General features: G+C 42.2%; 5 protein-coding genes across 5 annotated transcripts; 2 read left to right on the top strand and 3 right to left on the bottom strand.

Moving 5' to 3' along the window:
• Positions 1-4: 4 nt before the first annotated feature.
• LOC135079546 (uncharacterized) lies at positions 5-8715 on the bottom strand. The gene is made up of 7 exons (XM_063974198.1): positions 8660-8715; positions 7793-7939; positions 6515-6887; positions 5667-5763; positions 3482-4424; positions 3048-3275; positions 5-245 (listed from the first exon to the last, which is right to left on the bottom strand). Exons 2-7 carry the CDS (start codon positions 7921-7923, stop codon positions 5-7), a joined length of 2013 nt encoding a protein of 670 aa, XP_063830268.1. The 5' UTR covers positions 7924-7939; positions 8660-8715.
• Positions 8716-10083: 1368 nt separating this feature from the next.
• On the bottom strand, positions 10084-12119 carry LOC135079152 (integral membrane protein DGCR2/IDD). The gene is made up of 3 exons (XM_063973739.1): positions 11863-12119; positions 11620-11771; positions 10084-10453 (listed from the first exon to the last, which is right to left on the bottom strand). The coding sequence occupies exons 1-3, from the start codon at positions 11921-11923 to the stop codon at positions 10229-10231; spliced, it is 438 nt and encodes a 145-aa protein (XP_063829809.1). The 5' UTR covers positions 11924-12119; the 3' UTR covers positions 10084-10228.
• A 331-nt stretch (positions 12120-12450) lies between these two features.
• LOC135079391 (mitochondrial outer membrane protein SLC25A46-like) lies at positions 12451-15082 on the top strand. Its single transcript, XM_063974046.1, has 7 exons — positions 12451-12780; positions 12994-13091; positions 13212-13390; positions 13534-13590; positions 13672-13887; positions 13965-14175; positions 14468-15082. The coding sequence occupies exons 1-7, from the start codon at positions 12609-12611 to the stop codon at positions 14753-14755; spliced, it is 1221 nt and encodes a 406-aa protein (XP_063830116.1). The 5' UTR covers positions 12451-12608; the 3' UTR covers positions 14756-15082.
• Positions 15076-15619, bottom strand: LOC135079392 (large ribosomal subunit protein bL34m). The gene is made up of 2 exons (XM_063974047.1): positions 15466-15619; positions 15076-15387 (listed from the first exon to the last, which is right to left on the bottom strand). Exons 1-2 carry the CDS (start codon positions 15501-15503, stop codon positions 15150-15152), a joined length of 276 nt encoding a protein of 91 aa, XP_063830117.1. The 5' UTR covers positions 15504-15619; the 3' UTR covers positions 15076-15149.
• Positions 15620-15812: 193 nt separating this feature from the next.
• LOC135079390 (protein AF-9) lies at positions 15813-19509 on the top strand. The gene is made up of 2 exons (XM_063974044.1): positions 15813-16241; positions 16640-19509. The coding sequence occupies exons 1-2, from the start codon at positions 16058-16060 to the stop codon at positions 18712-18714; spliced, it is 2259 nt and encodes a 752-aa protein (XP_063830114.1). The 5' UTR covers positions 15813-16057; the 3' UTR covers positions 18715-19509.
• The last annotated feature ends 1463 nt before the right edge of the window (positions 19510-20972 follow it).

The following is a 20972-nucleotide window of genomic DNA, read 5'->3' as shown; positions in this document are numbered from 1 at the left end:
CCCGTCATTGGTCGCCCGGCGGTCGATGCTGACGGTGCAGCAGGATGAACGATCGTGCTGGTACAAGGTGGCTGACCTTATCGACGGTGAGCGGCAGCGTGGCGTGCGGCGGCGGCGCGGGCGCGGCGGGCGCGAGCGCGGCGGGCGCGGTGGCGGGCACGTCGGCGGGCGGCGGCGGCTCCGCGCCCACGTTGTGCTCCTCGCTGTGCGCGCGGGAGCGACCGCCCGCTAAACGGACGAGGGACCTGCGCAAATATTTGCACCTACCCTTACACGCTTATAACTATTCCAAACCATAAAATTCTTTTTTCTTTAGTTATATCTATTTATTTTAGTGTAATTTAACATAAAAGTAGTACAGAAAATATAAGTGCTATGTATTTCAGTGTTTTTCAGTCGGGGACACATATGTCCCTATATGCGTTAAGGTATACATTCCCTCATATATTGAAAATAAAATACTTCGACGCTTTTATTGCAAAATAAATACAAATCACACTAAAAATGCACATCAAATTTAATCAATAAGCTTATTTTTAATATTTATAATAAGAAATTTAAAATAGATAGCATCATATCTTACGTATTTTTATATTTGATCCTCATCTCATCATAGACCTCTTTCTTGAAGTTAGACCTACCTAATTAAACTGTTTGTTTCAAGAACAACTTTGAGTGTAGAGTCTCCAGCGTGCAGAGGAGTGCGTGTAACACGGATATTTGACATAATTTTTTCGTGTTGTCCATGTTTATTTTGAATCCCATTTATTGAAAGCCTGTACTGAGGCCATAGAGCATTGATTCTAGGTCTTCCAAGGTCTCAGCCGTGCCGTGACTACAATCGTTGAATCTTACTTGGGGGGGACACCATCCGAGAGGCTTCGCGACATCTTTTTCCCAAAATACCGCAGTGTCTCAAGACCTTTGACTGAAAGTCTTTGACCAATGTGTTTTGGCTTGGCGGCGATGACGCACGGAACGGAGACGTGTTCCTTCACTATGGGCCTTATGAGAAGGCTCAAAGTCACCCAAAGGGTGATGAGGAAGTCCGCAGGAGACTCAAAGTAACAGACATAGCCCGCATAATTACCAAACTTTCGCGGCAATGGGCAGGGCACATAGCTCGCAGAAGTGATGGCCGTTTGGGCAGAAAATTTCTCGAGTGGCACCCACGTATAGGAAGACGCAGTGTGGCAGGCCTCATGTTCCTGTGCTGCTCATGTACATTCATGTATACGAGCAGCACAGGAACGATTGTTGTGAAAATCCTCAGGGAAGCCTCTGTACAGCAGTAGACACCCTTTCATCAGGGAGAAAACCATCCTCGTTGTCACTATTTTCAGTCATCATGACTTCTAAAATTCGTCTTTCCTGAGCGAAATTTCTAAAAGTCATTTGAAGACAAATGATTTACAAAAAATATGTATGAACTATAAATAAAACATCAATATAAACATACAAATTATAACGAGGCAAACAATATCCTTAGTAAGAACCAAGTTGCCTTTGACGCACATAGGAACACCCGTGTCCCAATACAGATTTCTACATAATATTCATTATACATACGAAGAAAATGGAAAATATGTAATAAAACGATAATTATACTTATTAGTGAATGTAAATCGGAAGAAAAATAATGGCCAAACAGCCGCTAAGTAATATTAAAATATTTTTTAATTTTGACGTCTAACAAATATTTTTTTCACATTTTGTGCCAGTATTTTTTTACACAAGGAATCGCGTTTTTCATTATTTATAGCGCATAATCATAAAAGATAATAATAAAATTTAAGAATATCAAACTACAAAGGGTTTAACTTAACTAGTATTACTGTAAATCGTAAAAACTATGCGGGGACAAATGTGTCCCATATGCGTGAAAGGGTGAAAAAGGGCTACTATAAAGTTGATGATTATATAAAAGATAAAAATGTTTGGAATGTTTAACTACCTAGCTCGCATCAATACTTATGACTATAATATTTCGTATATTTTAAAGACTGTAAACCCTTGAAAAGGAGGCTGACAATAGTGACTGAGTTTCTTGCGCTGCTTCTTCTCAGCACTGGCCCATTTATTGTCCCGAAGCAGTGGTAGGGTTAATATTGGGACGTGTAAAAGTGCTTTCTAAAAGCCTATTTGCAAAAATAAATGAATTTTATGAATTTTAATTTTAATTTTTAATTTAATATGGCACGTGATACAGACAGCGTCAAATAATTCGTGACACCCAAAGTGGCCAAAAAGTTGATAACAAACCTTATTCCAATTAGGGTTTTCGCGATTGAAAAATCCGCCAGATGGCAATACGTAGACGGGAGGTCCAAATGCTGCATGATTGGTGGATTTTGACATATCTGTCAATTTCATGTCAAAAATAACCAATCATGCAGCATTTGGACCTCCCGTCTACGTATTGCCATCTGGCGGATTTTTTAATCGCGAAAACCCTCATTGTACCAAATACGTGTTGCAAACGTATTGGCTACTTTGGATGTCACGAACTATTTGAAGTTGATATGGAAATCATTGAGGCATGCCTATGTGCTGCAATGGGAATACTGTGGCTGAAATTACAATGACGACGAATGATGACGACGAGATTGGACATTGGTTGAAAAACAAACGAAGATCTATCCGGTTCGGAGGACCATAAAGCTGCAAGGTGCTTCCACATAACCTTAGAAAAACAAATACAAATTCTGATAGATTAATTGATAAAGAATTCCAGCGCACTCGTGGCAGTTGCAGTCGATATCCACGGGACGGTAAGGGGTCACTCAGTGTACCAGTGGACCAACGATTTAGTAAAGGTCGCGGGAAGCACCTTGATGCTTTGTCCACCAGTGTACGTCCTTAAATGGAGGTCACATACCGGCAAGACCAGCTTAGGTCGTCCACTCACAACGTTAACAAATGTAAGGTCAAAAGGTTGCGAGAAAGCACTGGAAGTAGGCCACTGCCAATCGGCTAATTTGGAAATCACCGTGAGAATCCTATGGGCATCCTATGAACGGAAGATCTATCTAGAGCTAGACACTCACTGGTCGAGCGGCGGCGGGTCGGGCACCCGCTCTGCCAAGTTGAGATTTCGCGGCATACTGCGGCCAGTGTCGCGCGGATGCTCGCGAGCGTGCTCGCGATCGCGCTCGCGATCAGCGCGGTGGAAGGAGCGCCGCACCTCCGCGTGCAGCGCGCGGTCGCCGCGGGAGAAGCACGCCTCGAACGCGCTCGTGTCGGCGGCCGTCGATATTCGGGGGATCGTGCGGTGCCTGTTCCAAACAAATTCATAGTTAAATGACTAATAAATTAAACATTTCAGGGAGTTTTCACTGACTGCCCTAATCGACAGTGCGGATCATAGATGAAGCGGCTGCGATCGTTTAGACCCGACTGCAAAACGCATCGCGCATACAAATTCATCAAATTTTAATGTCATCGACATGTCAATGTCATGTCATCTAGATATATGACTGACAGCGAGGTGTGCACGTTGCTGGTGTAGAAGCCGGGCACGTTGTGCGGGCGCTCGTGCTCGGGCTCGCGCGCCGCCACGCTCAGCAGCGCGCGGTTGCTGATGGCGCCCAGCGACCTGTCAGCGGCTGTCAATGTGACACTAGAGACGCGAGCGACTGACAGCGAGGTGTGCACGTTGCTGGTGTAGAAGCCGGGCACGTTGTGCGGGCGCTCGTGCTCGGGCTCGCGCGCCGCCACGCTCAGCAGCGCGCGGTTGCTGATGGCGCCCAGCGACCTGTCAGCGGCTGTCAATGTGACACTAGAGACGCGAGCGACTGACAGCGAGGTGTGCACGTTGCTGGTGTAGAAGCCGGGCACGTTGTGCGGGCGCTCGTGCTCGGGCTCGCGCGCCGCCACGCTCAGCAGCGCGCGGTTGCTGATGGCGCCCAGCGACCTGTCAGCGGCTGTCAATGTGACACTAGAGACGCGAGCGACTGACAGCGAGGTGTGCACGTTGCTGGTGTAGAAGCCGGGCACGTTGTGCGGGCGCTCGTGCTCGGGCTCGCGCGCCGCCACGCTCAGCAGCGCGCGGTTGCTGATGGCGCCCAGCGACCTGTCAGCGGCTGTCAATGTGACACTAGAGACGCGAGCGACTGACAGCGAGGTGTGCACGTTGCTGGTGTAGAAGCCGGGCACGTTGTGCGGGCGCTCGTGCTCGGGCTCGCGCGCCGCCACGCTCAGCAGCGCGCGGTTGCTGATGGCGCCCAGCGACCTGTCAGCGGCTGTCAATGTGACACTAGAGACGCGAGCGACTGACAGCGAGGTGTGCACGTTGCTGGTGTAGAAGCCGGGCACGTTGTGCGGGCGCTCGTGCTCGGGCTCGCGCGCCGCCACGCTCAGCAGCGCGCGGTTGCTGATGGCGCCTAGAGATCCCGTCAGCCGGATCGCGCTCGGGAAGCCGATCACTGAAATAAAATACAATGTTGTTTATTAACTATAAAGCCGAGTCCGCATTACGGCTAAACCGCCGCGGTTTTTAACTTAATGCAAGCGTCCGCACTGCGGCTTTTTCCCGCGTATACGTTTCGGGCGGCCTCGCGGTTTGGTGGTTTACCGCTTGCGGGAAAAACGCGTGGGGCGGACTCAACCATTAATCTGCTAGCTGATTTTTATGCACATTCTTGAAAAACTTTTCATGGTTCGCTTCTTCTCCAGTTGCGCTCCGTTTTTCATTCCAGCTGAGGTGCAAATTCGGTACCACGGTAATGGAGGTACCTTCCTAGTATTTTCATTGTTACATGAGATATTTCGCTTTACGTTTACGTCCAAAGAATATATTTACTCTGACGAGAAGAACGGCGACTCCCTAAAAAAAAACTGGACTTTTCTTAACGCCATCTAGTGAGTGACTTTGGTACTAACTTATTATCATGACATAAAATCAATGACATAATATTATGTCATTGATTTTATGTTCTACCATTATTTTTAATTAATGCAAAAACTTTTCAGAGGTAACTACGCCCGTCAATAAGATGAAGAAAATGATACTCAAAACAATTAGAAACACATTATTCTCTTTATTAAATATGATGTCTCGTGACTTAAACTAAAACACTAGATAAAAAGTCACTGTCTCCAAACTTAAATACCTACTAGAGCACTACTGAGTCTGTATCTCACAATCACACTAGACAATATCTCCAACAGGATGATAAAACATTATTATCACAATAGATAAAGATTAACACGAAAATCTTTGAATAGCCGTTTTTATATTTTGAAAGTTGTGACAAATTAATCACCGACAAACTGACAAATGACTTAAGTGTTGTCGTTTGAGAAAATCCTTATTACATTTTTTTTTGGATCGGGGAACACACTTAGCAGCCCACCTAATAAAGTCCACGGCGCTGCCTACAAAGTCGGCCGGGCCTGTTTACGTCTATGCTTCGTTTCAACTACCTGTCAAAACGACACCACGATACGGATTTGTCAAAACAGCTGATGTTCGTTCGTGGTTCGGGCACGTTGAAGATGAACATTTTTAACGTAATCGGGGCCCTGTTACACATTGAAAACAAAACACGCGCGGTGTATATCTCTATCGCATCAGCACAGTACCGATCACTGACATGTAAAGATACAAGCTAAATTACACCATATTGTTGACGACATAGAGTAGACATTATTCTGTGGTTAGTTACCTCCGTTGGGGGCGAGAGGGTGGTGCGGCGGCGGCGGCTCGGGCGCGTGCGCCGGCTGCAGCAGCGGCGCGTTGTAGCACGTCTGCGTGTTGGCCATCTGGCGGGGGAACGGAAAAGTATAAGACATAATGAGGTCCGGCGACTTTATCGTATTTAATACAGTAAGTACAGTAACTTGTACGATAAAAATCAAAATAAGTGACGTTCTTCATTGTATTTCTAAGCCTTGTTTGCAATAGTCGAATAATTTAGTCGAGTAACGAGTAACTATCTAACATGTAGTACTAACATGTCCGAACACCAAAACTTTAGACCAGTAGGTTACCAAATCGTTGAGCTAATCCATTTCGTTATATTATGACCAGCGAGGGGCACCTCCCACCATGCGTCACTTTTTTGGTCAGTAACAGAACGATTTTTCGGTGTAGCGAGTAGTTTAGTTACTAAAGGCGAGTTACTCTACTTAATTACTCGACTAATGCGAACAAGGCTTTATTCTTTCTGCACGATGCGTTCCAATGAGGGCTATCGTTTTTATACTTAACAGTTGGCACCCCTGGCGATTGACAGGACCTTACTCTACAGTGGCGCCATTTTGATGAGTGCAAATGCGATAGTCCTCCTACCACTTTAGCGCTCACAAGTTGGTGCCACTGTCTTCGCTACTAGCAAGTGACAGGACCTTACTCTACAGTGGCGCTAACTGGTGAGCGCTAAAACGATAGCCCTCATTACAAAAAAAACGGGCATCGAAAAAAACGCTGTTTATAGCCCCAGGGGTGGTAAGTACCGCGTCAGCGCCTCCATGATCTGTCGCCGTCCTTACATACATGTGGTCCCGTAGGTACCTGCTGCAGCGCCTGGTGCAGCGGGCGCGGCACGCTGACGTAGGCGTGCGTGGCGCACGCGGGCTCCTCGGGCCTCCATGATCTGTCGCCGTCCTTACATACATGTGGTCTCGTAGGTACCTGCTGCAGCGCCTGGTGCAGCGGGCGCGGCACGCTGACGTAGGCGTGCGTGGCGCACGCGGGCTCCTCGGGCCTCCATGATCTGTCGCCGTCCTTACATACATGTGGTCTCGTAGGTACCTGCTGCAGCGCCTGGTGCAGCGGGCGCGGCACGCTGACGTAGGCGTGTGTGGCGCACGCGGGCTCCTCGGGCCGCGTCAGCGCCTCCATAGTCGTCGGGTACGTGCGGTGGTACGGCGTTTCGTTTCCCATTCTACGCACACCATACAATCATTATTAGAACGTTGGCCTTTAAACCACCAGATACCCGTAGAACGAGTAGGAATCAGTTGAGGACGGTCTTATGGAACCACTTGGGTGTATAGGCTACAAGAACACCATTTCATATCCCACCATAACTTTAATATAAACCCTACTAATGCTTCAGGATAATCGGACCAGTATCGAGAAAAGATGCCACAAGAAACTCACAATGACTAACAAATTGTACATATTAAACGGCCGAGGCATTATTGATGGCATACTGTTTACGACGCTATTAGCGGTAGCCTGATTCGAATCTAGTGTTATTACGATCTTAAAAAACATTTTTCTCTAAAAATGCTAGTTAGTTACCCTTCGTTTTACCTCTAATGTAAAATCATGTTCAAAAAATTTAAAATATTCCCAGCCTTTCCCAATACCTATTTGATATTGTGTTATCAGGTAGATATTATAATCCTGTAAGTAAAGATGATAGGACTGATTCATTAGATTTACAAATCTATACCAAAAGGTTTAAAGAGATTAACCTGGATCTACCTCGTTAAATTTCATGTGTCATTAGTAGTCCTTTACTAATTTGTATTTAGTTTTATTAGATTTCGATGTATCTACTCACATTAATATTTTTTACTTGTAGGCGGAGGACAGCTATTTCTTACTTTTCGTCATAACATACAGAAACTTAAATTAATAATACCAAGCTTTTATTATCTAAACAAGGTCACAAAGATGGAATAGGATTTGGTCCCGCATGTAGGTACTTTCCCCCGGGACAAACTTGACCTTCACTGGTTGGGTTTTTATTGGCGGTCAAGCTGTAGAACCTGGCTACACAGGAGTTGCAGCGGTGGGAACTAGAGGTGGGATTAGTCCCGTATGTACGTTTCTACTAACCTGATTTGGTCTGGGCGGCACTGGGCGACGGCCTCGTCGTAGGGCGGCGGCGCTTCGCCCCGGGGCAGGTAGTTGCCCGGGGGCTTCCAAGCCGCCAAAGCTGTCTCACAGGTGCCACTCATGTAGCCCATGCTGCCACTTATGTAGCTGAAAAAAGTAATTTATACCTGACTTATTTGATACATTGCTACTAACCCTACTAACAAAGTCTCCAAGATCAAATTCATTTTTTTACCGATTTTTATTTTGTAACTCACCAAAGCAAATATTATAGAAAGTTAAATATTAAAAAGTAAATACTTTTACAAATTCTTTACATTTCATCAGTAAGTATCAATGTTAAAATTTTGTAATCAAAAGAAGTAAAGCTCCCAGATTAAGTATGGTTGATAACCCAAAAAAAGATTTTCAATGGATTATCAGATATTGAAAAATATAACACAAGTTTTGCAGTATGCTATTTGGATCTATCCTGCACAGAAAACAATTTAAGCTTCCTGCTATTTTTTATGTATTTTCTATTATTCATATGAACCTGTCCACAAAATTACGAATGCAATAAGAAAATAAATTGGCCAAATCTTTCGAGTTGCTTTCAAGCTCTCATAATATTTACCTAAACTAAACAGTCTGTCTAGGTGTTATGTCGATTTGCCACAGCCAGTTGGCTTTCATAGGAAAAAAGCATGCGTAAATTCGTCGCACTGAACATACATAATATGTCTCGTGACGAATTTACTTTCGAAAACAGAAATGTGACGAAGTAATTTTGTGGCGCATATTGATTGACATTAGCTCTAAATTAGCCACGCGAACGTTCGCCTCCACGCCCACCGCCGGCTTCGCTCGTCCACTAGTGCGACTCACCCGATGCTAGTGAGGCTCCGCTGGTCGTCGGCGTGCGGCGGGCGGCGGCGCTTCAGGCGGCGCACGCGGTACACGACGAACGCGACGCGAACGTTCGCCGCCGCGCCCTCCGCCGGCTTCGCTCGTCCACTAGTGCGACTCACCCGATGCTAGTGAGGCTCCGCTGGTCGTCGGCGTGCGGCGGGCGGCGGCGCTTCAGGCGGCGCACGCGGTACACGACGAACGCGACGCGAACGTTCGCCGCCGCGCCCTCCGCCGGCTTCGCTCGTCCACTAGTGCGACTCACCCGATGCTAGTGAGGCTCCGCTGGTCGTCGGCGTGCGGCGGGCGGCGGCGCTTCAGGCGGCGCACGCGGTACACGACGAACGCGACGCGAACGTTCGCCGCCGCGCCCTCCGCCGGCTTCGCTCGTCCACTAGTGCGACTCACCCGATGCTAGTGAGGCTCCGCTGGTCGTCGGCGTGCGGCGGGCGGCGGAGCTTCAGGCGGCGCACGCGGTACACGACGAACGCGACGCGAACGTTCGCCGCCGCGCCCTCCGCCGGCTTCGCTCGTCCACTAGTGCGACTCACCCGATGCTAGTGAGGCTCCGCTGGTCGTCGGCGTGCGGCGGGCGGCGGCGCTTCAGGCGGCGCACGCGGTACACGACGAACGCGACGCGAACGTTCGCCGCCGCGCCCTCCGCCGGCTTCGCTCGTCCACTAGTGCGACTCACCCGATGCTAGTGAGGCTCCGCTGGTCGTCGGCGTGCGGCGGGCGGCGGCGCTTCAGGCGGCGCACGCGGTACACGACGAACGCGACGCGAACGTTCGCCGCCGCGCCCTCCGCCGGCTTCGCTCGTCCACTAGTGCGACTCACCCGATGCTAGTGAGGCTCCGCTGGTCGTCGGCGTGCGGCGGGCGGCGGAGCTTCAGGCGGCGCACGCGGTACACGACGAACGCGACGCGAACGTTCGCCGCCGCGCCCTCCGCCGGCTTCGCTCGTCCACTAGTGCGACTCACCCGATGCTAGTGAGGCTCCGCTGGTCGTCGGCGTGCGGCGGGCGGCGGCGCTTCAGGCGGCGCACGCGGTACACGACGAACGCGACGCGAACGTTCGCCGCCGCGCCCTCCGCCAGCTTCGCTCGTCCACTAGTGCGACTCACCCGATGCTAGTGAGGCTCCGCTGGTCGTCGGCGTGCGGCGGGCGGCGGCGCTTCAGGCGGCGCACGCGGTACACGACGAACGCGACGCGAACGTTCGCCGCCGCGCCCTCCGCCGGCTTCGCTCGTCCACTAGTGCGACTCACCCGATGCTAGTGAGGCTCCGCTGGTCGTCGGCGTGCGGCGGGCGGCGGCGCTTCAGGCGGCGCACGCGGTACACGACGAACGCGACGCGAACGTTCGCCGCCGCGCCCTCCGCCGGCTTCGCTCGTCCACTAGTGCGACTCACCCGATGCTAGTGAGGCTCCGCTGGTCGTCGGCGTGCGGCGGGCGGCGGCGCTTCTGGCGGCGCACGCGGTACACGACGAACGCGACGCGAACGTTCGCCGCCGCGCCCTCCGCCGGCTTCGCTCGTCCACTAGTGCGACTCACCCGATGCTAGTGAGGCTCCGCTGGTCGTCGGCGTGCGGCGGGCGGCGGCGCTTCTGGCGGCGCACGCGGTACACGACCAGCGCGACGGTGAGAAGCACCGCGCCGGCCGCGCCACCCGCCGCCACGCGAACATTCGCCTCCGCGCCCTCCGAAGGCTTCACCACGTCGTCTAAGCAGATGAACTCGCAGCACGTGTGTCCCACGCGAAACGACCGGCAGTCCTGCAACAGATAACACTTTCAGCACCGCGATTCAACGCGGCACAAAGCCATCTATTGATCGAAATATACACTTCACTTAAATGACCAGAGAAGTCTCTGCTCATGTCCATTAAAACTTACAGTACTGTAACATTCAAAAATAATTTTAGGTATAATGATTACACTTTGCAAAAATCTCTAATAAACAAATTATTAGTACCTAAATATGATTCTTATTAGATTTTAACTAGACAAAAGTATCCATGCTTATGTATTATTTATTTTATAATCTATTTAACTTTTTATTTTTATTGGTTTTCAGAATAGCACTTTAAAAGTTAAAGTAAAGTCTACAATTTTTCTTAATTTTATTTTAATTTCTTATCTTAACTTGTTCATATGATTTACACACCAAAGATAAAGTCAAGGCCAGTGGGAAGAATAATTTAGTGGACAAAAGAATCACAATCACTCCATTTCTGATAGGCCAGAGGTGTGGGAAAAACTTGAGTTTGTTAAATGATATGATATCTAAATAACTAATACACATGATCTACATATTCCAGGAAGTCATTTCTTTATGTACACAGAATCTTATCAGTCTATGTGTTCTTTGTTTACAATAGCATGTCATCAAAATTTTATCAATACCTATTCAATCATAATACTTTCCAAAGTGGTACTTGATGGTGGTAAAATATAACTAGAAAGACCTGTTAATAAGTCCTTATAAAACTATAATTACATTTTTTATAAGGACCTATTAAACATAAATGATTATTACTATAATGTTTTTCTCACAGCCTGGTTTTCCACTACCATGAACAAGAAGTATTTTTTTCAGGCTCAAAGCACTTACAAATATTTTTTTAGTTTTAATTAGACAACAACTAACTTTCTTAAGTTTTATTTTATTAATTTTACTATGCTATTTGTTATTTTGATTAAGATAAAAAATAAGGCAGGCGAAGTGGAGATATCAGTCAAATAAATATTAAAATAACACTACATTTTGGAAACCATAGTAACATTACCTTAACAAGTATCAAATATAAAAATAACTGACTGGGATAAAGTAAAAGGTTAATAGGTTCATTCTAGTAAGATTCTTATAGGGCAGCCCTTCTCTTTTACACAGTTCCAGAACAGTGTTTTGAATATCATTTTGTATCATCAACAAGACTTACCTGGGGTGGAGAGCACAGTACTGCTTTGCAGACCTTGGGGATGCCATTGTCACAGACACAGAGCGTGCAGGTGTCTGGGCCAGGCACATAGTGGAGCCCGTGCGATATCAACCTCCCACGAAAGTCCGTGCAATCGCCCTGCGCCGACACCCCTGAAACCACAGACACAATGCCAATCACAGCAACTAGACCACAACACCATACACCAATGGCACACATAATATATCTACATAAGACACTCACTGTATATGTGTAAGGTCGTCAAACAGAGCAAAGCCTTCCGTATCATGATTAAAAACTCCATAAATCAAATATCAACTTTAAACGTTAGCCTCATTTTTGAGGGCAGCAAACTTTTGTCCTATTTTATAATCGATATTCACTCGCTGCTGGTTCGTCGGCCGTGTTAAATCTTTTTGAACATGCGTCTTGGCCCAGGGTATTTTGCTTTGCTTTTGCGATTGCGCCGATGTCTCCCAATCCTAAAATGTCAATCACGTCAAAACTCAAAGTCAGCTGTCAGACTATGTCACTGACTAATAGTGCGGTAACAGTAATCAATTGAAAAATCAATCCTCAAATGGGCCGAAGTCTGAATCATACCGGTAATATACCGGAAAAGTTACCATACTACTACACTATGTAAAAAAAAATATTTTGACATTTTCTTTCAGTCACATTTTTTTTTCAGCAATGACAGTCGGTGCGGTGCGTTTTCATTGGACCTCAATAAATTTAACCTCGACTGCTTTATTGTGATTGGTCTAACGTGGTCGTTGCTAAAATGGTATTGGCGTATCTTTTCAGTACTGTCACAAATGTCAGAATAATTATGAGCTTGGACATCGAGAACAAATCTTTTATGAAAATTGTACCTTGATTTGTACAATTTTGGTTTCATCTAATTAATTAGTTTTTTACGATTGCAGTTATGTATTTATAATTTCTCATTGTCTAGTAGTTAATATGTGCTAAACATTTGATTGGAAATGGCTGGTTTCGGAGATTACAGTTCTTATAACAGGCCGTACGGCTTGGATCCCAATAGAGAATCAAATGATTTGTATGATACCCGCTACCAGCAAATATACGGGTACCATACACCAGTGACTGAAGAATATCAGGGGCCTCCTTTAGTCATGGATGATATACCAGAAGAAGGTAAAAAGTGATGGGTGTTCATTGGGGTATCTTATATAATGAAAATGAATTAATTAATAATTGGAATTAGATCATTCATATACGTTCAATGTAAAAAAAACACTGCTTTGAAAAATTGTTTGTATATTCATAATCAAGTTTCATAATGTTGGTTTTTCTGCAATTTATTAGTGTGTTTGCTATGTGTAGTACCTATATTTTATTATTTTTTAGATAATAATGCCTATGTCACAACTGCAATAAGTGTTGCGAGTTTAATCACTGAGAACTTATTAAGCCACCCATTTATTGTTCTACGAAGACAATGCCAGGTTCGTGAATTTTGTAAGATATTCATAAATAATATAAATATAGTTAGAAGTAAAGAACAAAAGAAGAATAGTTAACAGAATCGTGTTTGTGTTCTTATAAATAATATAATTTATTTTCAGGTCCACAACAGTCTTAGAAGTTATCACATAGTTCCATACACTTTACTCCCGGTTGTGGTGAGGCTGCACCGACGGCAGGATGTTACAACTCTGTGGAAGGGCATTGGTTCCACTTGCATTGTGAAAGGACTTAACTTGGCTGTGGAAGATGTTGTTGCCAAAGGAACAGGGTGGCCCAAGTAAGTTTGTAAAGATTAGTTTTAAATGTTTGGATCTTTGCAGACATGATTAATCATTAGTTTCTAAACAAATGCTAAAAAAAGCTTTTTGAGTAAAATAATGTAAGAAGTACAGAGTTTTTACAAAATTAACTTATTTTCAGGGAGATTGACAAATGTGGTTCTGTGTTACAATTTCTGCAGCACATTACATTAAAATGGTGAGATCTATACCTTATTTAAATTATTTTATTTCTTTTATTACATTTATTAATTATTTATTGAAATGTGTTCCATTTTAGTGTGAGTGTGGCAATCATCACACCATTCTACTCAGCAAGCCTTGTGGAAACTGTGCAGAGTGACATAGCAAGTGACAAGCCAGCATTGCTGGATGTATTCAGGGAAGGATTCCTGCGTATCCTGGAATGGGGAACACCCAGCAGAGGGAGAATGCTGCCAATTTGGGCTATAGTCTTGCCCACTGCTGCACTAGGAGTTTCAAAATATCTGGCACAGTATGTAAACTTCTGTACTTTTAAATTTGACATAGGAACTAACAAATTCAATTTAAAATGTAATTTCTAAATTCCAGTGTTGCACTAAGAAGTATCACAGCAAAGATCATTAGGTTCCAGCAAAGAAATAAACATGAATTGAGTGATTCATACAATATGAATTATAATAAGAATTCTCAAAATCCACTTATTGAAGACATCAATTTGAAGGCCAATATTTTCTCATTCATAACAATGGAGATCTTATTTTATCCAGTGGAAACGATCATTCATAGATTGCATATACAGGTGAGATGAAATCTATATATATAAAAGAAAGTCGTGTTAGTTACTCCACTTATAACTCAAGAACGGCTGAACCGATTTAGCTGAAAATTGACAGGGAGGTAGTTTAGAGCCAGGAGAAGGACATAGGATACTTTTTATCCCGTTCGAAATTAAAAAAAAGTCTGCTTATTTATTGCCATTAAGGCGGAACAAAGTTCGCCGGGTCAGCTAGTAACTAATATAACTTAACTTTTGTTGATTAGTTTCTATTATAATTGACTAGATCTAGACACTTATGTTTATTCACCCGCAGGGCACAAGAACTATAATTGACAACCTGGACACGGGCACATCAGTGACACCCATCCTCACCGGCTACGAGGGCTTCATGGACTGCTACCACACAACCATTGCCCGAGAGGGTGTGGCAGGACTATACAAAGGATTTGGAGCCCTGGTTTTGCAACTGGCAGCACATTTAGCCATCATAAAGTTAACAACATTTGTTGTTTCAGAAGTCTCCAATCTATTAAAACCAGCTAAATCTCCAACTAACTCAGAAGACTCTGTGCACTCCCAACAAAAATACTTCTTCAACTAATTTGTTGTAAGTCCTTTACTGTTAAATCACATTGTTGGATTTTAAGAATAAAAGTATTTGAAACAAATTTCTGAAAATAGATTTCATTAAGCATACAAGAAATTACATCCCCTAAATAAACTCTGGATCCTGAATATTTTCTATGTATTGAGACTTGTTATCATGCTCAAATGCTCATGTATGTTATTATTGTAATCTGTAGTGTAAAAAAAAATAGTTTAGCCTGAAGTCTTTTTTATTTATTTTTTACCATTCAGTGAAGTTAGAAAATAAGTACAACTTTGTAATTATTTAAAACATGTTCAAAATAAAACGATTAATTTCAAATTATAATTTATTATTTTATCTAATAATCTATTGTAATATTAATGATTGCAACTTTTCTACAAGGTAATTAATGACTGAGAACATATCTGCCTTTGAGTATTCTTCTCATAATAATTTTGCGTCCGTTTGGGGTTGACATCCTAGCGTTCCAGCCGTGACGACGAACTCTTCTGACCTCGTTGGGACGAGGAAAGTAACAGCGAACTTTGTTTCTTATTGACGACAGCGAAAAGCATTCAGGTTGTACTAAACTGGTAGTATTAGCCGACATACTAGATGCAACTTGTAAACTTTGTCGGACAAACCTGGAATAATTTAATGATATTAAAAACAATGTTAGTCAATGGAGGTTATGTTCAACAATTCTTGGAGACTAAATATACCTTAATGGTTGAAGTATTGCTGACATTAAGCCAGACATAGTTACGTTTTGTGTAACTTAAACTAGAAATGAATAAAAATATCTATTCCAAGTAAAACTTGCAGCTCGCACAGTTTTGAATCAAATCAAAATTCAGTGATTCAGAGTACTATTTGAACGACTGTCAAAAATTGATAATCAATTTTTTTACTTGTCTATGTCCATGATTGATTTCTTTCAATGTTGCCAGTTTATAGAATAAATCGTGCACTTAGGCGTAGCATTATTATTCTAACTGCTAAAACTCAAAGCCGTAATAAATTAGTAAAAAGGAAAGCGATTTAAAAAACTAAATTAATGTCGATGATCAGAATATGGCGGACCAAAATAACAAGGGCGCTAAAAGATTATTTTCATTTACTTACATAAATCAGTGATCCGGTAAATAAATTGTGTGATACAAACTTTAAAGTGCATGTTTTGTTTATATATTGTAACACCGTTTGGACAAAAGTGTATCAGTGGTGTCAGAAGTTTGATTTTTGCCTACTCCAGAAATCGCACGATTTGAGATGTAAATATTACGATTATTGTGCATCGCATTTGGATTCATAATGTCGGCGATAAAAGTTAATTTTGAAATTGGACACGAAGCTTCTTTACGGTCCAAAAAAACTCCTGAAGGATTCACTCATGACTGGGAAGTTTTCGTACGCGGGCAAGAAGGAGCCGATATCAGTCACTTTGTGGATAAAGTCGTATTTCATCTTCACGAAACTTTTCCCAAACCCAGAAGAGGTAAATTAAATTAATTTTACAAACTAAAAATATCACAATTATTGTTCACAATAGTAATGACCATGCTAAGTTGATGGTATTTTTTAAAAGTTTATTTTACACATTATTAGAATGGAAAAATTAAGATTATACAGAAGATCACAGAGATCTTGTGAGATTCTGTACAAATTTATTAATGTTTATGTTTCATTCAAGTTAGAATTTTTACAAAATCTTATAGAGTTATTTACTTAATCATTTGAGCTGTACAATTTAATAGTGTCTATAGTAGTTAATTAATTTCATAATATTAATGTAAACTGCCAACAGATAGTACAGCCTTAAACTTTTACCAAGTATTAAACTCTTCTTTATTTTATTTGTTTTTACAAACTAATTTTTTAATATTTCTATTTCAGTCGTGAAGGAACCACCATTCTCTATCAAAGAATCAGGATATGCAGGATTTATATTTCCCATTGAAATATACTTAAAAAATAAAGATGAACCGAAGAAAATCAAGTTTACTTATGATTTTACTTTACAACAATGTGGATTTTTGAAAGATCGTTATATTTTTCAAAATCCAAATGATGAATTCAAAAAGAAGCTATTAAAAGGTGGAGGAATTCCTATTGTTAACAATGCCTACTATACAAATCCAGATCAAGAAAGCCGCAGTAGAGACTCGTTTAGCGATGAAAAACCACAACTCACCAGCAAACCAAAGCTGTCTTCCGATAATCCCAAAAAGCATAAATCTAAAGAACATAAAGATGAATTACCACATAGAACTAGTGGTTTTGAAAAACTATTTGGTCCACCGATACTAAAGCCACCTAAAGTATCACCCGATCCTAAGAAAATCGAAACAAGTACTTCATTACCTAAACCAGATAAAAAAGACAAGGAACGGTCAAGTTCAGATAAAAAGTCTAAGCATGAGCACAAAGAAGTAAAACCTGAAAAAAGTAAAACTAAGGATGAAAAAGATAAAGTGAAAGCCCACAAGGTAAAAAGTCACACGAAGGATCAGGAAAGACCCAAAGAAAAACCTCAAGTTGCTAAAAGACCGAATGAAAGGCCACCCTCACCTGAACCAGCTAAAAAGCGGTGTCTTAGCCCGGTCAGGAAGGCAGCTAGTCCTCCTCCTCGCTCCAGCAGTGCAACCAGCTTCAAAGAAGAGTTCAAGCCCTCCAAGCATATTTCAGAAAGCGTAGAACATAAGAAACAAAAAGTTGAAGAAAAACCATCAGAAATTAAAGTAGAGAAAGAAGTAAAAGAGAAAAAGAAGAAAGAAAAGAAAAGTCACGACAGAGATAAAGAAAGGAAAGAGAAGAGAGAGCATAAAAAAGAAAAAGAAAGTCATAAAAATAAAGATTCACCAAAATTATCTTTTGAACCACCTCCAAAAGAAATTGTCAAGGAATCAATAAAACCAAGAGAAGTTCCTAAAGAAAAAGAACAAGCGAAAGAATCGCCTCCTGTTAAAGAACTGAAAGAAAAGCAATCCAAACCTGAAAAACCTGTAAACAAATTTTCAATTGAGAATCTTAGAAAGACACCACCAGAAAATATAGAAAGACCTGAAAGTCAAAAATCAAAAGAGAAAGAATCTGGTAAACATAAACATAAGAAGAAAGACAAAAAACGTGATGAATCAAAAGAAAAACATAAAGAGTCTAGCAAGGAGAAAAAACATAAACATGACAAGAATAGAGAAGTGCCCATTGAAAAACCTGAAGTTGTGGAGCGCAGAGAAACTCCAATACCTAAAGAACGGCCTTTACCAGACCCAGGATCTCCAATATCTATTGATACAGCGTCACAATGTAGTTCAAAGAGTGGAATAGTTAAGGTTTCCCATCTGGGGATCGAAGACGTTCATAGCAGTCACTCTGATTCTGAATGTTCCATAATAGCTGATGATGAAGAAACCAAGGTTAAAGTTGAAAATCCGTCACCGGAGCCACTCAAACGTGAACCAACCCCGGAGCCGGAACCCGATCCCGAGCCTGAAGTCATAGAGCCCGTGGTGGAAGCGCCTCCACCGCAAAAGGAGAAATCTAAAAAACACAAAGACAAGTCGTCGAAAAGGGAAGAAAAGAGGCGCAAACGGAAAGCGGCCGAGGAGGAGGAAGCGGAGAATAGAAAAATGGCCAAGACCTCGGACTCGGCGCCCGCCAACAACGAGCACGAGCGCGGCGAGAGCAGCGGCTCCGCGTCCGTCGAGACCAAGGTCCAGGACAACGGAGTGTCGAGCAGCCTCGGCGAGGACGCGGAGCCCGGCGACCTCTCCCCCGAGTACATGGGGCAGCTGCGGGACCTGCAGAAGCGCATTATGACCATCAACAATAACGAAGATCTGGAACGCGTTGTGAACCTCATAGCAGAGACCGGCAAATACGAAGTGACCACTCAGACTTTTGATTTCGATTTGTGTTTGCTGGATCGTTCGACCGTGCAACAGCTTATACAGCTGGTAGGTTGCTAGCCGAAAACTGTTATAAATGTAAACTTTAATTTTATGCCACAGATGAACTCGTAGCAAATTGTACAGAGTTATAGCCTTTGTTAAGACTTAATGTAATTTTAGGAATCGATTGAGAAAGTTTTTACATTTCGTTACTAGGTGTGCTATGAGGATCACTCAAGTCTGTGCCAGTTTTATCCAAACTGTATGTCGGCTAGTAATAATCTCAACAAGTTATGTAATTAAATTGATAACTACATACTACTCTAGTTACGAGTTTTAAGTGCAATACTGTATAGGTATCTAAAGTATAAGACTGTTGAAAGATTGTTATAACATAATGTATATTTTGTACATTATTATATTGATCTTAATGTAAGTGACAAATTAAAAGAGTTTTTAATTAACTAACCTCTGCAGCCAGGATATGACTGTATGCATGGTTATGTTAAAAATTGTAATATAGCTACTTTAATGTTACATCTCATTTTTGAGTTTATTTTTTAAGGATATGTGACATAACACAAATCAAAAAAGCGTTAATCTTAAGTTGTTACGTAATTTTATGCACATATTTTTAACTAAGGTTTTCCTATACCTATATCATTATTTGATACATTGCAATATTGCATAATATTTTAAGACAGAGGTAAAAGTTTAAGATTCTCGGAAATTGTCTAAAACATTTATGTGCTCATTTTGGCTATGGTTTGGATTCGCATGTGTATATTGTTTGTTACATAACTTATTTTTTTATTTAAATTAGTATTTTAGCAATACACATTACTTATACTAAATATATAGAGTGAAAAATCATGTCTAAAATTGTTTTCCTTCCAATTCCCTACACAGGAAAATATAACAAGTTCTTAGCACATCAAAGTAAAAATAGTATTATCCTCTGCTATCACACTACACCATCTGTGCATTAGACTACCTGCTCAATTTTCTCAGGTAGGTATTTGGTACACAAACGTGTTTGTTGCAAAATAGCATCTACACTCGCGAGCAAAAGCATGGAATCAGCCTATTCGTTATGAACGATCGTAAGAACTAAATCACTAATAGAAGATAAATAAAAATGGTACCATTTTAAAGGTAATATCATCCGGTATTAAGTCCGCCACATTGTAAGTTTAAATAATATATTATATACTTTAAATTAATTAATACCATACATACATTTATAGACATTCTCTTATGATTGCTCGGAACAGAACACAAGGGGATGATTCCGTACTTTTGCTCCTAAGTATATTACTAAAGAATCCTACTAATATAAGGGGAATTATAAAACGAGCGACTAAAAAAAAACTTTGCGACTGATGATGGCATACTGTTTTAATACCTTGAGCGGTATGAATTTGAGTAAGCGAAAAATTTACCAAACTAACGACGAATATTGATCAATAATAAAATCCAGAACGAGCTTACAAAATGTGGGTTTTGATTATTACATTTCAGACATAAAAATACTATCCGGGCGACTAAATTACTAAGTGAGCGACTAGAAATACAGAGAGGGCAACTTTAATATGAAGATACATTAGATTTTTCTAATTGAGGTTTTACTGAACGAACTACAAAAAAGTTAATACTAAGCAAAGTTTTGTGAGCTGCTTTATTAATGATTATTGGTTACTGATATTATATTTGAGGTCTCATGTTTTTTATTTTGATACGCTTTATTAATGAAAACTACAGATTGTTACAGCGCGCGAATTCGAATGGGGGCGGGGCGACTGTCCCGAATTTTTAACAAAATATGTATAATTGTATATGCAAACACGTTTTGGGTCTAGCAATTCAGCTCAAACTAACAACACCGCCACACTGGAAGCAAAACTGATACCTATTGGACAAAAAAGAAAATGAGGCCGGCCCGCTAAGTCCAAGCCAGCACCTATCATACAGTGACGATGAGTAGGTAGAGCTCCTCAATCCTCATAGGTACCAATCAATGAACCTTATTAATAAGATTACTTTTTTTTGGGTTGAGAGAAGCGACTTATTTTATTTTGTTGATTCGATTTAAGAAAATACAAATTTATTTCATTTTTCGTGATACATTGTTTCATTTGATTACCTACCCTTAAATTTTAATGATTTATTTTTTTCGCTACTAGAATAGTGTTCCGTCAAATATTTATTTCATAAGATCATTTTTTATTTAAATTTGGGCTCATAATACGCTGCTCATAATAGTATTTTTCAAAGTAGTTTTTGCATTCGAAACACTTCATTAAAGTTAAAAATACCGCTCAGTATAAAAAAAGCAT

Source organism: Ostrinia nubilalis, chromosome 16 (assembly GCF_963855985.1).
Source record: "Ostrinia nubilalis chromosome 16, ilOstNubi1.1, whole genome shotgun sequence".
In the NCBI taxonomy this organism is placed as follows: Eukaryota; Metazoa; Arthropoda; class Insecta; order Lepidoptera; family Crambidae; genus Ostrinia; species Ostrinia nubilalis.
The sequence above is the reverse complement of the archived record's forward strand: the minus strand, read 5'-3'. Positions and strand labels throughout refer to the sequence as shown.

Bases quoted from the DNA above. Each gene is read 5' to 3' on its own strand.
- LOC135079392 (XM_063974047.1), bottom strand. From the start codon at position 15,503: ATGTCTGGCTTAATGTCAGCAATACTTCAACCATTAAG. The intron at 15,388-15,465 runs GTATATTTAGTC...AAATTATTCCAG, and splicing joins GCAATACTTCAACCATTAAG to GTTTGTCCGACAAAGTTTAC.
- LOC135079152 (XM_063973739.1), bottom strand. From the start codon at position 11,923: ATGGAGTTTTTAATCATGATACGGAAGGCTTTGCTCTGTTTGACGACC. The intron at 11,772-11,862 runs GTGAGTGTCTTA...CTGTGGTTTCAG, and splicing joins GACGACCTTACACATATACA to GGGTGTCGGCGCAGGGCGAT. The intron at 10,454-11,619 runs GTAAGTCTTGTT...TATCTGTTGCAG, and splicing joins TACTGTGCTCTCCACCCCAG to GACTGCCGGTCGTTTCGCGT.
- LOC135079546 (XM_063974198.1), bottom strand. From the start codon at position 7,923: ATGGGCTACATGAGTGGCACCTGTGAGACAGCTTTGGCGGCTTGGAAG. The intron at 4,425-5,666 runs GTAACTAACCAC...ATTTTATTTCAG, and splicing joins CCCTCTCGCCCCCAACGGAG to TGATCGGCTTCCCGAGCGCG. The intron at 3,276-3,481 runs GTCAGTCATATA...TGTTTGGAACAG, and splicing joins AGCAACGTGCACACCTCGCT to GCACCGCACGATCCCCCGAA.
- LOC135079391 (XM_063974046.1), top strand. From the start codon at position 12,609: ATGGCTGGTTTCGGAGATTACAGTTCTTATAACAGGCCGTACGGCTTG. The intron at 13,391-13,533 runs GTAAGTTTGTAA...ACTTATTTTCAG, and splicing joins AAAGGAACAGGGTGGCCCAA to GGAGATTGACAAATGTGGTT. The intron at 13,591-13,671 runs GTGAGATCTATA...GTTCCATTTTAG, and splicing joins CAGCACATTACATTAAAATG to TGTGAGTGTGGCAATCATCA.
- LOC135079390 (XM_063974044.1), top strand. From the start codon at position 16,058: ATGTCGGCGATAAAAGTTAATTTTGAAATTGGACACGAAGCTTCTTTA. The intron at 16,242-16,639 runs GTAAATTAAATT...TTTCTATTTCAG, and splicing joins TTTTCCCAAACCCAGAAGAG to TCGTGAAGGAACCACCATTC.